The sequence below is a fragment of the Rana temporaria genome, chromosome 2 (genome assembly GCF_905171775.1).
Source record: "Rana temporaria chromosome 2, aRanTem1.1, whole genome shotgun sequence".
Classification (NCBI taxonomy): domain Eukaryota; kingdom Metazoa; phylum Chordata; class Amphibia; order Anura; family Ranidae; genus Rana; species Rana temporaria.
Window position 1 is genome coordinate 383,787,967 of NC_053490.1, and position 16,537 is coordinate 383,804,503.

General features: G+C 40.7%; 1 protein-coding gene across 3 annotated transcripts in view; it reads left to right on the forward strand.

Moving 5' to 3' along the window:
- CNKSR1 (connector enhancer of kinase suppressor of Ras 1) overlaps positions 1–16,537 on the forward strand; it is an 82,803-nt gene that overhangs the window by 44,174 nt on the left and 22,092 nt on the right. For 2 of the 3 annotated variants that reach the window (XM_040337910.1, XM_040337911.1), the window contains 9 exons: positions 2,651–2,719; positions 7,108–7,719; positions 9,278–9,330; positions 9,414–9,514; positions 9,897–9,973; positions 13,104–13,134; positions 13,956–14,122; positions 15,302–15,381; positions 15,474–15,545. In XM_040337910.1, the coding sequence (XP_040193844.1) occupies positions 2,651–2,719; positions 7,108–7,719; positions 9,278–9,330; positions 9,414–9,514; positions 9,897–9,973; positions 13,104–13,134; positions 13,956–14,122; positions 15,302–15,381; positions 15,474–15,545 (1,262 nt within the window). Of the gene's footprint in view, positions 1–627; positions 688–2,650; positions 2,720–7,107; positions 7,720–9,277; positions 9,331–9,413; positions 9,515–9,896; positions 9,974–13,103; positions 13,135–13,955; positions 14,123–15,301; positions 15,382–15,473; positions 15,546–16,537 lie in introns of all 3 variants that reach the window. The other variant, XM_040337909.1, reaches the window with a different exon arrangement.

Consider the following 16,537-nt stretch of genomic DNA (forward strand, 5'->3'; position numbering starts at 1 on the left):
AGAGGGGGGAATCTTCCAATGGGTACACTAGTTCTGGTGACCCCAAGATATTCTCCATTTGCAGGGATTTCCTCTCCCTTCCTGTTTTGCCTATGGGAGACAATGGGAAACGTATTGCAAAAATAAACCTCACAGGTGTTATGATCCTCTTATATCCAAAATAGAAAAACATCTTTTTGCCTATAGTTGTATGACTTGACCGTAGAATTTTTTTTTTTTTTTTTTTTTTTTTTTTTCTGTAAGACCATAAAGGACACCTATCCCTCTCCTCTGTTCCTTTTATGATTGTATTACTACAAGGCTGGGGCTTGCTGGTAGAGAAAGTGGGTTTTTTGTGTGGTTGTTTTTTTTTTTTTTTGGGATGTCCAATTATCTGAAGGTAGCTACATCTTACCCATTGTTGAGGCCAAGATCCTGTGTCCTATATTGTACTTCAAGAAAAGTATTTTATTGGCAAGTTAAAAATGATATTATTGTAGACTGGTATTTTAAGCCATTTTGTTTCATTGGATTGCTGCTTTACATGTGAATTACCAAAGATGGATAGTGGGTTTCCTCAGGAAAAAAATATTTTACTATTGTGGCATTTTAAAATAATGAATGACTTTTTTTATTTTTATGTCTTAGGGCCTTGTAATTAAATCCACTTCTTCAGGACAGCATTTTGTTGGCCAAACAGTACCAGAGGTCGGTTTCAATCACTTGCTACCAGCTGCAAATACATAAATAGATATGGTTACTGATAACTGTGGGTAGAGCTGATTACTTGGTGTATGCTGTTTGGTTAGTGCTCTGTTTATAACTAAAATGACACTTTGTTCTAAAACCAGTATGGTGACATTGTTATTGCCTCTTGTTTACACAAATCTTGAGTTGTATAAATCGTAAATGTACCCAGGGCTTCTTGCTATTTTTGGATGACTACAAAGTGTATTATTCCACTGTCCACCCTCTGCCAACAAATGCCAATTTGTGTTTGGACTCTTTCTTTTACATGCAAAAGGTCTGAAACTCTGTCAGGCAAAGATGACTAAACAGCAAATTCCAGTGAACCATACCAATTCTAGAAAAAAATGTGTCCAGGAAAAAAGTTAATGCAATTGTTTGGTTCATGAACTAGCATGGTGCAATGAGTGTTGCTAAGCATACTACATATAAGCAACTGCTACCTCCTGAGTTAAAGGGGTTGTAAAGGTACAATTTTTTATTTTTTTCCTAAATGGCTTTCTTTACCTTTAGTGCAGTCCTTCACTTACCTCATCCTTCAATATTTTGCTTTTAAATGTCCTTATTTCTTCTGAGAAATCCTCACTTCCTGTACTTCTGTCTGTAACTCCACACAGTAATGCGAGGCTTTCTCCCTGGTGTGGAGTGTCGTGCTCGACCCCTGCTTTGGACAACAGGAGAGTCAGGACGCTCTCTACGTTGCAGATAGAGAAAGGAGCTGTGTGTTAGTGGGTGTCCTGACTCTCCTGTAGTCCAAGGGAGGGGGCGAGCACAACACTCCACACCAGGAAGAAAGCCTCGCTCGCTTTTTTGCAGACAGAAGAACAGGAAGTGAGGATTTCTCAGAAGAAATAAGGACATTTTAAAAGCAAAATCGAAGGATGAGGTAAGTGAAGGAGGACTGCACTAAGGTAAAGGAAGCCATTTAGGGGGGGGGGGGGGGAAATGTACCTTTTACAACCCCTTTAAGGAGCACCTACACTATAGTTATAAATATAATGTTGGGAAAAAGGTGTATAAAGAAGCTGACATGTCTGGTTCAGATGTAATTAGAATAAACTTAAAAACGTCTTTAAAATATAGAGAAAGCTTCAAGATAGAAATATGGAAGTTACCAGTGCCAGAGGAAGAGGGTTTTTCTAGGAAACTGACTTTCTTGATGTGGTCAAATCTGCTTGCTGGTTGAGGCTGGGTTCACACTAAACTACACAACAGTAGAACGACTTTCATCCTACTTTGCTCTGCGACATCAGTCCTACATTGACTTTCATGAACAGGATACTACTTTTATCCGACTTTGTGATAGTCTGACTTGTTCTTTGACCAATCAAAACAATCCCAGAGTGAGATAAATTCCTTTTACTGCTGCTGTAATCACATGTCGGATGTCAAAAGTGGGATGGTAAGGACAAGGGTCCTACTTTGGTCCGACTTCAATGATATTCAATGGAGTGAAGTAGGATCAAAGTCGGACCGAAGTAGTACAGGGAGCATTTTTAAAGTCGCACCGACATGTGTCGGACGAGTTAAGACGGCTCCCATAGGGAAACATTGATTTTCACATGTCATGCGACATGAGCTCCCAATGTCGGAGTGTTTGTCGTACCAGTGTGAACCCAGCCTTAGAGGCACGTTGCAAGAGAATAAAACTTAATGGAAAGGAAAAACACTTCAAGTAAACAAGTTAGATGCTAAATATTGTTTATTTTTTTCCCTTTCCCTTCTAATGTAAAAAATGTATTTCAAACCTAAAAATGTCCTTTAGCATTATATTCATGCTTTATTTTCCTGTATGGCTTTTTTCCATGTGGATTGCAGTTTCAGGTTAAGTGGGGTTTGTTTTTGTTTTTTTTGTTTTTTTGGACCCGTCTTTTATGTGTAACTTTTTTTTTTTTTTTTTTTTTTTACTTTTATTCTTTTTTAGTCTGCAGCCAGAGAGTGTGAAAAAATCCTTCCAGGAGATGAGATCATTAAAGTGAATGATCAGGTTGTGGTAAGTTCAATAAAGAGCATCTTCTTCTAAATCCTGTTGACAATCAGAACTGGTGGATGGGGGGGGGGGGGGGGGGTTGATTTGAAGAGGGGGACTCCAACAAGCATTTTACTATTTATAAATATTTCTGCTGCAAAGGTGACCGGTGCGTAACCAAGTTGCATTTTGCATCTTCAATAATTGAAATTATTTTGGGGACATGATAAAGATCTGTCTGTCAAGGATAACATTAGGCATACATTGCAATTAAGGGTATCATGGCACTATAGAGCGCAAAAGAACATGGAATATCTGACAAAGAACCTTGGCATGCTTATAATTAAAATTTAGATCAAGATCATTTGTTGTTTTACACTGAAAAAGGACAAGGATGCAAAAGCTACTTTTATATTTGTGGAGGAGTGCGCCCATATTTCGAAAAACAAAATTTGTTGGGGCTTCATTCTATCCATTGACACCTCACGGACTTCAGCAAATATAAATCAGAATATATTTAAAATAATCTGAACTGGGTAAGTAAAACTGGATGTGTTAAAAGATTATATAGATGCATTTATGCTGATCCATGCACCATAAATATGTCAACTGTGCAGAGGAGAAATATAAGAATCCTGCTGATATCTTACAGTCTCTTCTTTCTACATGCATTCATCCCAGCAATGGCTCCATGGGATTTCTCCAGGTAGGTTTCCTGATGGTAGCAACAGTTGCAGTATATGAACAAGTTCATTCCTTGCATTCCTAAAACAAAATAGTTATTTATTTTTATTTTTTTATAATAATATTACCATGTTAAACACAATATGAGATTAAGTGATTGGATTTGAATATTCTTTAAGTTACAATTTTTTTTGGACTTTGTAATATGAAACGTATAACCACTAAATACTATATAGAAGCAATGCTGACCTAAGCTGGTTACTACAGTGGATATAAAAGGTCTACACACTCCTGTTAATGTCGGGTTTCTGTGATGTAAAAAAGTGAGATACAGATAAAAAAATTCCAGAACCTTTTCCACCAACTGTACAACAAAAAAAATATCTTTTAGGGGGGAGGGGTAAAAATAAAAAAAAATTAAATATGGTTGCATAAGGGTGCACTTTATCTTATAACTGGGGATGTAGCTGTGTTCAGAATTGAGCAATCGCATTCAACCTCATGTTAACCACTTCAAGACTGGGCCAAGTTCTCAAACTTGTTTTTTTTGCTAGAAAATTACTTATTATTATTATTATTATTATTATTATATATTGTATTATACATTTGTTTGGGGGTTCTAACACTCTCTCTAGAGAATAAGCCACGATACCCGGAAGTCACTCGGGTATCATGGCGGTTGAGTAGAGGAACGAGAGTCGCTTTGGGGGCTTCGATCTCAGGTAAGTATATCATAATATGCTATAATATGCTGTGCATACTAGCTCATTATGCCTTTCTCTTGCATGGTTTAAAAAAAAAAAAAAAAGTTTTTGAGGGTTTACTTCCTCTTTAACGCAGGGATACCCTCACTTGTGGTTTGAACACAGTTCATACGCAGGCGCTACTCACGTATGCGTTCGCTTCTGCACGCAAGCTTGGGGCGCGTTAAAAGTAAAAATCTTAATTTTTTTTTTATTTTTTTAACACTGTTCTTTTAAAAAAAAAAAAGAAGAAATGTGTCCCTTCTATTTCTATTACAAGGAATGTAAACGTCCCTCATAATAGAAAAAAATAATGACAGGACCTCTTAAATATCAGATCTGGACTCAAAAAGACCTCAGATCTCATTTACACTAAAATGCAATAAATAAACTTGTTAAAGCAAAAAAAAAAAAAAAAAATTTTAAGAGCTATAGGCGGAAGTGATGTTTTGATGTTGCTTCCGCTCCCTGCATTGGTATGGAGCTGGGTGGGGGCCATCTTCCCCCCTCACTCGGCTCCATACCACAGAGGACACAGGATCTGGTAAGCGGCAGAGGGTAGTGGGAGGGGGGCCCCTCTCCCACTGCAATAAAAGTAATTTTGCAGAGACCACTTTTATCTGGAAGCGGACTGCCCACTGAAGAAGAGGTTACCAGGGTTATGGTAGCTAGTTGCTGGCATAACAACAATATTCCTCCTTCAAAGTACCGCCGCATAATGACTGCGGGTGGTCCGGAAGTGGTTAAATAGGAGTCGGTACACACCTGCCATCATTTAACATGCCTCTGGTTAAAGGGTGCCTCGGCGGCTGTCTCTGGTCCTCCCCGCAATTAGTCACCACAGTCATACGAGAGCTCGCATGGTGGTCACTAATTGCGGGCGCGCTCCCGTGATACAGCGAGCGGCCATAGCCGCTCACTGTATCACTCGGCGCGCCGTGTCACTGGATGTGATTGACAGCAGCGCCAGCCAATGGCTGCTCTGCTCTCAATCCATCTGCTCTAACCAATCAGTGGCCAGGCTGAGCGGCGAAGAGGATATCGTGACCACACGGGACTTTCGAGGGGTCAGGTAAGTATAACGGGGGCGGCAGCAGCAGCAGATGTTTTTTCACCTTTAATGCATAGATTGCATTAAGGTGAACATTTTTTTTCCTTTAACCCCAAATAAAGTTCCTGATATTTTCTTAGTCGCATCCTACAGCAAAAGCCATGGTCCACAGAGCGCTTCCAAAGCATCAGAGGGATCTCATTGTTAAAAGGTATCAGTCAGGAGAAGGGTACAAAAGTAAATTTCCAAGGCATTATATGTGCCATGAAACAAGGTGAAGACAGTCCTCATCAAATGGAGAAAATATGGCACAACAATGACATTACCAAGAACTAGGGGCCAGATTCACGTAGAATCGCGGCGGCGTAACGTTTAGTATATACGTTACACCGCCGCAAGTTTTCATCGCAAGTGCCTGATTCACCAAGCACTTGCGATGAAAACTACGCCGGCAGCCTCCGGCGCAAGGCGGGCCAATTCAAATGGGCGTGTGCCATTTAAATTAGGCGCGCTCGCGTGCTGGACCTACTGCGCATGCTCAGTTGCGCAATTCCCGTCGTGCTTCATGCGCCGTGACGTCATCTTTTCGAACGGCGACGCGCGTAGCGTACTTCCGTATTCCCGGACGTGTTACGCAAACGACGTTAAATTTTTAATTTCGACGCGGGAACGGCGGACATACTTTATACAGCAATACGATTGCTGTGTAAAGTTAGGGCAGGTCAAATAATGACTAACTTTGCGACGGGAAACTAGACTAGCGGCGACGTAGCGAACGCGAAAATCCGCCGTGGATCGCCGTAACTCCTAATTTGCATACCCGACGCTGGTTTACGACGCAAACTCCCCCCAGCGGCGGCCGCTTTACTGCATCCTAAGATCCAACCTAAAAGATTTCAGTTTGTTGTTCAACGGAGTTGTACAGTTTACAAGTCACGTTAAAGGTGGAAAAAGTTCTGAAATTAGTTATCTTTTGTCTCATTTTTATTACATCACAGAAACCTGGCATTTTAACGGGTGTGTAGACTTTTTATAGCCACTGTATGTTTTGCCACTTTTACACTTTGCCCTTTCATAAAGGAAATCCATCTTGGGACGTATGTGGGATATCATTGCGATTTTCTTTTGAAAATGCTAATTACCTGCATGCATATCGGGAGTTCTTGTATCGCCTACTGCATGTTTGTTCCTGGTTAGTGATTAAGGAAGTGTTGTATCCATAGACAAAAATGGATTTATTGTTAATGATTGACCTACTCTTTACATATGTGTTGGTTGTGTAGAAGATATCAAACAATCTTATTTTTTTTTATAGCCAGCTGCAGTTGTGCTCAAAAGTTTGCATACCCTAGCAGAAATCGTTTAAGCTGTAGGCTGCAATATATAACCCAAAAGTTTAAGACCTTCACGTGTCACCCAATGGCCTCCATAAAAAAAGATTTTACGATGAGTACACACATATATATATTTTTTTTTTCAACACCTGTACAATATGTATTTTATAATCTCTGAAAACACTAAAAGTAGTAGTAGTAGTAGTAGTAGTAGTATGTGGGTTTTTTTTTTTTTTTTTTACCTGATTTTGTGATAGAGGGCAGCGTAGTGGTTAGCATTTCACCTAGCAGCAAAAATGATAGCTGGTTCAAATCCTGACCACGACACCATCTGCCTGGAGTTTGCATGTTCTCCCTGTGCCTGTGTAGGTTTCCTCCGGGTACTCCAGTTTCCTCTAACACTCTAAAGACGTGCTGGTAGGTTAATCGGATTCTGTCTAAATTGGCCCTAGTATATGTATATATGTGTTTGGGACCTTAGCTTGTAAGCTCCTTGAGGGTATGGACTGATACGAATGTACAATGTATATGTAAAGCGCTGTGTAAATTGGCGGTGCTATATAAGTACCTGAAATAAATTATTTTCATATATTCACCTAGGTTGGATGGACTCATAAAAATCTTGTGCGCAAACTCCAGGAGAAATTAAACTGTGTGACTCTTATTTTAAAGAAAGTTTCAGTATCCCCTGCAAAATCTCCTGTTTCTTCAAATAAGAACAAAACACGTGAAGCAAGTCCATCATCGTTGATGGATAGTCCCCCATTTTCTACATATGCAAGTCATGTTCCTGCTTCATCTAATGTGCGTGGACACGAATTCTTATTGAAACCAAATACTGCTCCAGTATCTCCACTAAAACACAAAAACCTTCTGGCAACCCAAAGCGCACCTGGTTTTGAGACGGAGAACAAACTGACGAGCATAACATTTGGTAGTGGAGCTCCACAAAATCTGCAACAAGCCTTGTCTGCTGAAAACATTTCAGGAGTGAGTCCGACTAGGCCAAGCGGGCTTGGTTCACAGGGGCATCTTACTTGGTCCTGCCCAGGTGCTTCCTCAAAGCCTCTTACATCAGACGTTTTTCTTTATCTTCCTCCAACCTCCCCTGGACTACCTGCCCAACAGGAGATGTCTTGCTCAACAATATATGCAAAAACACTGACTCCATTGGAACAGTGTTCCTCAGAAATGGAGTCAAAGAATGTAAAGGTTCGTTAATTCATGTATGTTTCCTTTCGTTGAATATCTCAGCCAAGCCTGAGAGATGCATATTTTTTTGGGCTTCCCTGTGATGGTTATGTTGGCTCTACTTTACTTGGTGTAATTGGATATATTCTGCCCCCATAATTTGTTAAAGTGATACTAAAGGAAATTGGGGGGGGGGGGGGGGGATAAAAAAATAACTAAAATTTTTATACTTGCCTGCTTTGTGCAATAGTTTTGCACAAATCCATTCCCAGTCTTCCTTCTCGGGTCTCCTGTACGTACTCTGCCCCCCCCCCCTGCTGAGTGCCCCCATAGCAAGCTGCTTGCTATGGGGGCACTCGTGCCTGCTTGCTTCTGAGCCCTGCTTTTTCTGTCTGTTTACCCACAGAACAGGACTCAGCCCTCCCCTCCTCATTGGCTGTTTTTAGCTTTTGCTGCTGTGTCTGAGCCGATAAGGAGGGAGAGAGCTGGAAGAGCAGCTTCTCTCGTGCACATCGCTAGATCTGGTTCAGGTGGGGGGTGAAAAACTGCATAATGAAGGCTTTTACCTTCATGCATGGGATCCTTCCAGCTACTCATCTCCTAAGGCTAGGTTCACACTGCTATGATATGATTTTTGACCCAATTTTCATTGTGATTTACGTAATGCTACTTGGATGCAGCTTTGATAAGGTTTAAATATTCTATGGGGCTACAATTGCACTGAAATCACACAATGTAGTACAGGAACCCTTTTCCAAAATTTCTCTGTGCCAAGTTGCATTGATGTGACCGGAGACCATGAAAAACTATGATTTGCATTGCCATGTGATTCTCTGTGACTCAAGTCACATCTGAAATGACACCAGTGTGAACCAGGCCCTAATGTACACTGAGCTGCACATGCTAAGCTTTGTGTTTACTGACTACATTCTTTAGTGCTGGTATGAATTAACTCATCCCAGACCAGCCATTCAGAATGTCCAAAGATGCCAAACCCAGAGCAAGATTAGGGGAAGATGTCCGAGGTAGCACAAGAGCTTGTGAATGCTGTATCACAGCAGGGATGGCAAGTACAATAGACTTTTGTTCTGCTTTAATAAAAACAATCGGAACCTTTTGTTTTCAGTACTACTTTTACCTGATGAACATATCTTGAAAGCTTGTAAAGTACAATAAACAATTGTAACCAATAAGAAAAGCTTTTGTTTGATCTAGGGTTGCCATGCACATGTGATCAGTTATGACAGCAGCCATTTGATGGTTTGGCTGTTCGGTTGAGAGCACAAGAAATTGTGAGGTCTGTCATTCACGGCATGCCTTCAATACAATTGTTTTGAGAAACGAGGGCAGATTTAGAAGTATGTCTAAATCTACTGCTTCTCTGAAGAGTGATCCGTGTGTGGAATGCTTCTCAGTGATGACTGACAGGCGATAGCCCTTCAAGCCATTAGGTCCCCATCTTTTCTAAAAATTTCTAAGGCAAATCTGAGTGCAGCCCTCGATATTTTAATAATTTGCAGTAGTGGTATACAATAATGTAAACCGTAATAATATATATATTTTTTAATTATTTCTCTAGCATTCCTCACGACCAAGAAGTGGGTCTGATTCTACCTTGCCACCTGTGAACAGGTAAAGAAACAACAAGACCCATGGTTTCTTTATATCAATAGACTTTTTCACACCTAAGACTTTTATTGCTTTCTGTCTTGTAGCCTGCTCGAACCACCTGACAATTTGAGGCCCTCCATATCTGACAGTAGTCTATCAAAGAAAACGGTTGCAGAAGTTCCTCAGCAAAGCAAAAGACTAGACGGTGAGAATTTGAACTATTGTTTGAAGAAAATTAATATGAACATTGCTCTCGCTATACGGTGTAGTCCTAGTCGTATACTGTTTTTATAGTCCTTGGAAACTGGTGGGTTATTTGTGGTGTTGGTAGTAATTATGAACATCTATAAACTTGGTGGAGTTCTTTGTGATGACAGTACTTCACCTAAAAACTTTTCTAATTGCATTACATGAATTTGATACACCGCTGGGCTTGTACTTCTTTGTGTGACCCCAGCACAATGCATAGACAGAGTATAGACCCAGCAGAGTTATCTGTGCTTAAATTAGTTTTGTGAGATTAGCTTTTCTAGTTTTCCCTAAATGACCTGGAACAGAATTGCACATATTTATTCTCTGTATTTCAGCTTCCTCCCAAGGTTCACAAGAGAAAGCCAAAAGCCCCAAAACGGAGAAAAAGCTGCAATATTCAGACACGGACAAGGTACTTTTTGATTAGTCGTGAATACATTTTATTACACACTTTAACTGTATAGGGTAGCCTATTGATAGGCCCATTCAACGACTGCAGTTTCTCAGCAATACATACTAGTAAGTGGATGGTATCCATTCCATGGCATATTCAATACAGCCTTGCCTGGCTCAGCATAGAGCTTAAAATAAAATGGGGAAATGTCCATGTACAGTAGTTGCATGCCATCCTTTTGGAAGGGTTTATTTGGAAATTGGATAGCTCACATAAACCGTTTTATTATATACTACCCTAACGCATTTTATGCATATAGGTGCTTAGTCTTAGTTATTAGGTAAACCTTTCCCTTTTATTTAAAGTTCAATTACTCACTTGTGCCATTGTACAAACAAAAGCTTTTCAGACAGACTAGCTGTGGCTGCCAGTCACTTTATAATTCTGTTATTTTTGTTATTGGGGATTTATACCTCCCAACATTTTGAGACGGAATGAGGGACACCTACTAACAAACGTATGTAGGCTTAGGACACGCCCCCCTGCCACAACCCCATAAAGAATTGGCCAAAAAAAGGTTAATTAAATCCACAAGGACTTGTTCTTACCATTACTATTCCTTTTATATTGGCTTTTAAAATGTACAAATGCAGCAATTTAGAAATTAGATGAAAGGTTTAGCACCTGGAAACACTTTTTGAAAGATAAAAGGTGCATTTTATATAAAACTATATGGATCAGACCAAAATGAGGGACAAAAGAGGAGGAATGAGGTACATTGCTCCAAATCGGGGACAGTCCCTCGAAATCAGGGACAGTTGGGAGCTATGGGGATTGTTAAATTAACAGCAAATACAGTTATAACTATTCTCTCCTCTAGATGGAGATATATCGATTTAACATTTGTACAAGCAGACAGAAAGACACTCGGCATCATCTTTCCAAAAGCATACCAAATGTAGTAGAGTTTTTTTATACAGAATTTAACATTTTTTACATCTCCCCCTTTTGATCAATATTTTACATTTTGAGCACTGGACATGCCTACTATCATCATAGTTGCAAACAGCTACGGTATGTCCTTACAAAATGACCTTTTTTATTGTGACTTAATCTTGCATAGAAGGGAATGCTGTGCTTTTGGTAACAGGTACAAGTGGTATATTTTAAAGTAACTGTGATGAACCCTGGCACTGTCCAATGCTCATTTACTAAAGCAACCATAACTGCTAACACTGTCAAGCTGGCCATCATGAGAAAGAGTGGCTGGCAGACATAAAAGCTCACATTTAAAAGTCCTGTTTCATTAGGAGTTGCCTCAACTGTGGATCACTTGTGCTTGTTCTTCTTGGGTGCTTGTAGTTTATTAAATAATCCCAAAACTCTTACTAAATAAATCACCAAGTCCAGACGGTCTACCATACCTTTTTTATTATAAAACGTTCTCTTCCACATTGATTCTGTATATTGAAGCAGGCTGGGTTGCCCTTAAGACTTCTGGTCAATTTCAATCATTGTACCATTTGAGTGTTGTTCTCCGCTGTAGTGTGGTATACCAGCTGCAGAGCAGTGGATACGAAGTGCCTGTCTCGTTTAGTGTAAACAGCGGATCATTGGTACAGAGCTACCAAATTTGGACACAATTTGGATTAAAAAAAAAAGGGCAAAAGCTGTAAGTAGTGATCAGGGGGGGGGGCCTTATCGGAATCTGGGAGCCCCCCTTAATACTCATTCACATAGGGTGGGGGGCCGGGTATTAATGGGGGTTCCCAGATTCCGATAAGCCCACAGCCCCCGACAACCAATGGCCAGGGTTGTTGGGAAGGGGCCCTTGTCCTCATCAACATGGGGCAAGGTGCTTTGGGGTGGGAGGGGCGCAGAGCCCCCCTGCCCCAAAGCACCCACCCCCACATGTTAAGGGGAACATGGCCTGGTATGGCTCAGGAGGGGGGGAGGGCGCTCGCTCGTCCCCATCCCCTTTCCTGACCGGCCGGGCTGGTGCTCGGATAAGGGTCTGGTATGGATTTTGGGGTGACCCCACATAGTTTTTTTTTTTTTTTTTTTTTTTTTTTTGAGGGGGTTCCCCTTAAAACCCTTACCAGACTGATGGGCCCGGAATGCCAATGAAGGGGGACCCAAGGCCTTCTTTTTTTTTTTTTTCTAAATATTGGCAAGGAGTTCCCCCTAGTTATTGGGGGATCAAAGTCTGTGTCCCCACTCATTGAAGTCCCACATCAAGTCGTGGGGCAAAGTCGGATCCACAGTCGTATAACTGCTTTGTTAAATTGCAGCCGCATCGCGCAACTTTGAAGTCGCATAAGTATGCAAGGGGCCTAAATAGAAATTTGTGTTTTGTTTACAAGACTTTAGCTGTAAATATCACAGATGTTGCTAATATTTCTGCTATTGAGTTTGCACATTATTGTTGAGCATGGTGTTCCTCCTTCCCCTTTTTTATTTATTTATTATTTTATATATAATATTTGCCTTAAAAAGTTTTTGAATGATATGGATTTCTGCACAAATTGATCATAAAATGTGATCTGATCTTCATCTAAGTCACAACAATAGACAATCACAGTCTGCTTAAACTAATAACACACATAGAATTAAATGATGCCATGTTTTTATTGAACACGCCATGTAAACATTCACAGTGCAGGTGGAAAAAGTATGCAAACCCCTAGACTATAATGACATCTTCAAGAGCTAATTGGAGTGAGGTGTCAGCCAGTTCTGGGTTTGCTTTTCACAAGAAGCATTGCCTGATGTGAATGATGCCTTGCACAAAAGAGCTCTCAGAAGACCTACGATTAAGAATTGTTGACTTGCATAAAGCTGGAAAGGGTTATAAAAGTATCTCCAAAAGCCTTGCTGTTCATCAGTCCACTGTAAGACAAATTGTCTATAAATTGAGAAAGTTCAGCACTGCTGCTACTCTCCCTAGGAGTGTCACATACTTTTTATTGCAAGTGTGTGTGTGTGTGTGTGTGTGTGTGTGTGTGTATATAATTTATTTATTTTGCCATTCAGGTTATAATGATGCTTGCAGTATGTATGGAATGTAAATTGCTCTATCCTAAATTATTTTGTACATGGTGTTCAAATCTTTATTTTTTTTTATTTTTCTCTTACCACTGTATTTCAGACCTCTGATCGATCTCCCCGAAATCAGAAAGGTAACTATGTTTTCAGTTTTGCTTTGATGGGTTTCTACAGTGTGAAGCATTTTGAATTTGTGTGACCAGCAGCATCTTGCAATACAAAAAAATAATTGTACGATAACAGGAACACACATAATGATATTTGACATCCCACTTTGTCATCTGCTTAGTTTGGTACAGCTTGGACCAATTTTAAGTATGCATGGGTCATATCAACCAATTCCCTGAGGAAGCTGGAAATCACTATAGTAGGCACTGCTGCTTCAGTGATTGCCACTAGTTTCCAGTTCCAGCTGTCCTGCTTGGTGAGCACAGGTCGCCTGCTTCTCATGTGCGTCATTCACAAAACACTTTAATTTTCTCAATACATGCAAAGAGTTCACTTATTGGACGTGGGGGAAGTTCATGACATTATTGACCCACCCCTTCACCTTGTGCAAGCAGAATTCTTGCATTCACTGAGAAAATGCAAAGTGTTTTCTGAGTGTTGCCTGCACTGAGTGAGCAGCAAGGCAACTGCTTGGTATGAGACGCAGAAGCGAGTGGCGATTACTGTAGTAGTGGTGCCTACTTCAGTGATTTCCAGCTTTAGCGGGGATTGGCCAGGTATGATGCATGCATGCATGCATACATACATTAATTGTATATGAACTGCCATTGCCAGTTTCCTGGCTGTTTCCAGCTATGGTGATTTCTGAGTCAGTAACTTGAAATGTATAGTCTTATTTGCATACTTACTCTTTTCTTTCTTTTCTTTTTCTTTCTTTTCCTTTCCCTTCCATTCCCTTCCCTCCTTTCTTTCCCTCGTTCCCTAATACTTAATTTCACTGCCTTAGCAACTAAGCTGAGTCGCAGGCGAGTGTCTTGTCGGGACTTGGGAAGTCCAGATTGTGATGGCTGGCTGTGGAAGAAGAAAGAAAATGTCGGTTTTATGTCGCAGAAATGGAAACACTGCTATTGTGTCCTAAAGAAAGATAAATTGTACTGGTATAATGGACCTCAGGTATGTGTGTCCAAAGGCTTGTCAAAAATCACAAAAATTCTTATATCGTTTTACGTCATATACCAAAATGAGGGACACACACGAAGGGTGCTTCGCAACACTGCAAAAGTCAATCTTTGGGGAGACACATGGGTGCAGTGTATGTCGGGGGCCATGTGCAGTCCACACGTTGCCCCTATCGATTATACGCCACTGCTGCAGTGGCATCCTACATATTTCTCTCATGATGGGTTATCTTTAACCGCTTAAGGACCGCCACACGCAGATTTACGTCGACAGAATGGCAAGGACAGGCAATGGGCGAACAGGTATGTCCCTTTTTAATTTATCGCCTTGTGGGCGCGCTGGCGAGCTCCGTGCCCGCGAACCCATTCTTCCTAGGAAGCATTTGATCAGTGAGATGTCACTATCATCGGGAGCAGCGACCGATGTGTCCCTCGTAGCCACACCCCCTAACAGTTAGAATCATTCCCTAGGACACACTTAACCCCTTCAGTGCCTCCTTCACTGCCAGTGTAATTTTTACAGTGATCAGTTACACTGATCGCTGTAAAAATGACAATGGTCCCAAAATGGTGTCAAAAGTGTGCGATGTGTCCGCTAAAATGTCGCAGTCACGATAAGGATCGCTGCCATTACTAGTAAAAAATATATATATATATATATATATATATATATATATATATATATATATATATATATAATGAAGATGCTATAAAACTATCCCCTATTTTGTAGATGCTATAACTTTTTGCGCAAACCAATCAATAAACGCTTATTGCGATATTTTTTACCAAAAAATGGGGGGGGATGTTTATAAAGTAAAATATATTGATTTTTTTTTTTTTTTTTTTCCAAAATAATTGTTCTATTTTTGTTTATAGCGCAAAAAATCAAAATCAGAGGTGATCAAATATCGCCAAAAGTAAGCTCTATATGTGGGGAAAAAAGGACATTAATTTTGTTAGGGAGCCGCGTCGCACATCCGCGCAATTGTCGGTTAAAACGACGCTGTGCCAAATCACAAAATGGCCTGGTCTTTGGCCAGCCAAATGGTTCAGGGCTTAAGTGGTTAACACATTTTAAATCTGTGTTGTGTTTTTGTTGGAAATTATGAATGTTTGTATGCATATTCTTAGTAGCCTGCTGCTCTTTTTGACCTTCTTTATCACATTTTAGGATGAGAAAGCTCTGGGAATGTTAAAACTCTCTTCATATAATTTGGAGAGCCCATTGGAATCAAAGCACAAAAAGAAATAGTAAGTGCATGCAGAAACTGAATTCAATGTGATCAAGTAAGCAGAATAATTGCCAGCATATATACATATCTTCTCTTCCTGTGTGTTCTCAGTGAATTTCAGCTTACTCACCAGATGCACAAGTCCTTTATATTTGCTGCCGATAATCTGACAGATATGAACAAGTGAGTGGATCAAATTTTGTTTTTTTAAACTTAAGCTTCAGTCGGCTTTTGTTAGTGAAAGAGCATGCACATATTGTACTGCCTTTACTTTTGGTGGAGTTAGACTTGTATATTTAAACCCCAAATAATGGTTATTGAACCTGGCCCACAATGTAAACTTGCATGCAGTTTTTTCCCAGGACAGAACTAACTTATCTTCGGGTTGCCAAGTTGTCGGCAACACTGCAGCCAGTCCGAGGGTTTGAGTTATTGCCCTCTCTCGCTGCCTGTAAAAACAATCAAGCGACTGAGCTGCCACTATGATTGTTTTTATGGTGCAGGAAATCGCCGGCAGAAAAAAAAATATCTGAATGATGCCTGCAGCTGCACCCATCCATTCAGATATCTTAACTGAAAGCCCAGGATGTCATATGACGTACTTTGGTATGAAAGTGGTTAAATATGATGGCTGCATTCGTTTTCTTTTTTTAGACATTGTCTTTTTGTCTGGTAATTCAGCCAATCCCAGTACAGTACAGGACACAAGCAACATATTTCTACACCATCGGTGTAGGTGGGTACCTTTTTTAGGTGATTGGACTTTGGCAAGCTTTCCATTATTTCTACACACGATTGCTTCTCTTTTTTTTTTTTTTTTTTTTTTTTTTTTAAAGTGTATTTTGTGCGTGTACTCGAGAGAGGAGCCGGACTGCAGGAGTTGGGAGTAGGCAGGCCTCCCCCAGAGGCAATCTGCCATCTTTCTCCATGCCCCAGGTGGCAATGGTGGGTGTGTGAGGGGGGTCCTCCCACACAGCCCGCCCTACCTGCTCGGCTTTGAAGCCCAACGGGGCAGAGGGACTCCCATTTAGGGAGTGAGAGGATCTAGCCCGCTCAACCAGCCCCGTTAGTCCTTCGCCTCTCTTTTTAGAGACTGCGTGGTCAAAGTGCGTGCATGTTAACCCAATTTCAAGTGCGTGTAAGTGTGGTGGTTTTTGCGGGAGGGGGGTGGGCGT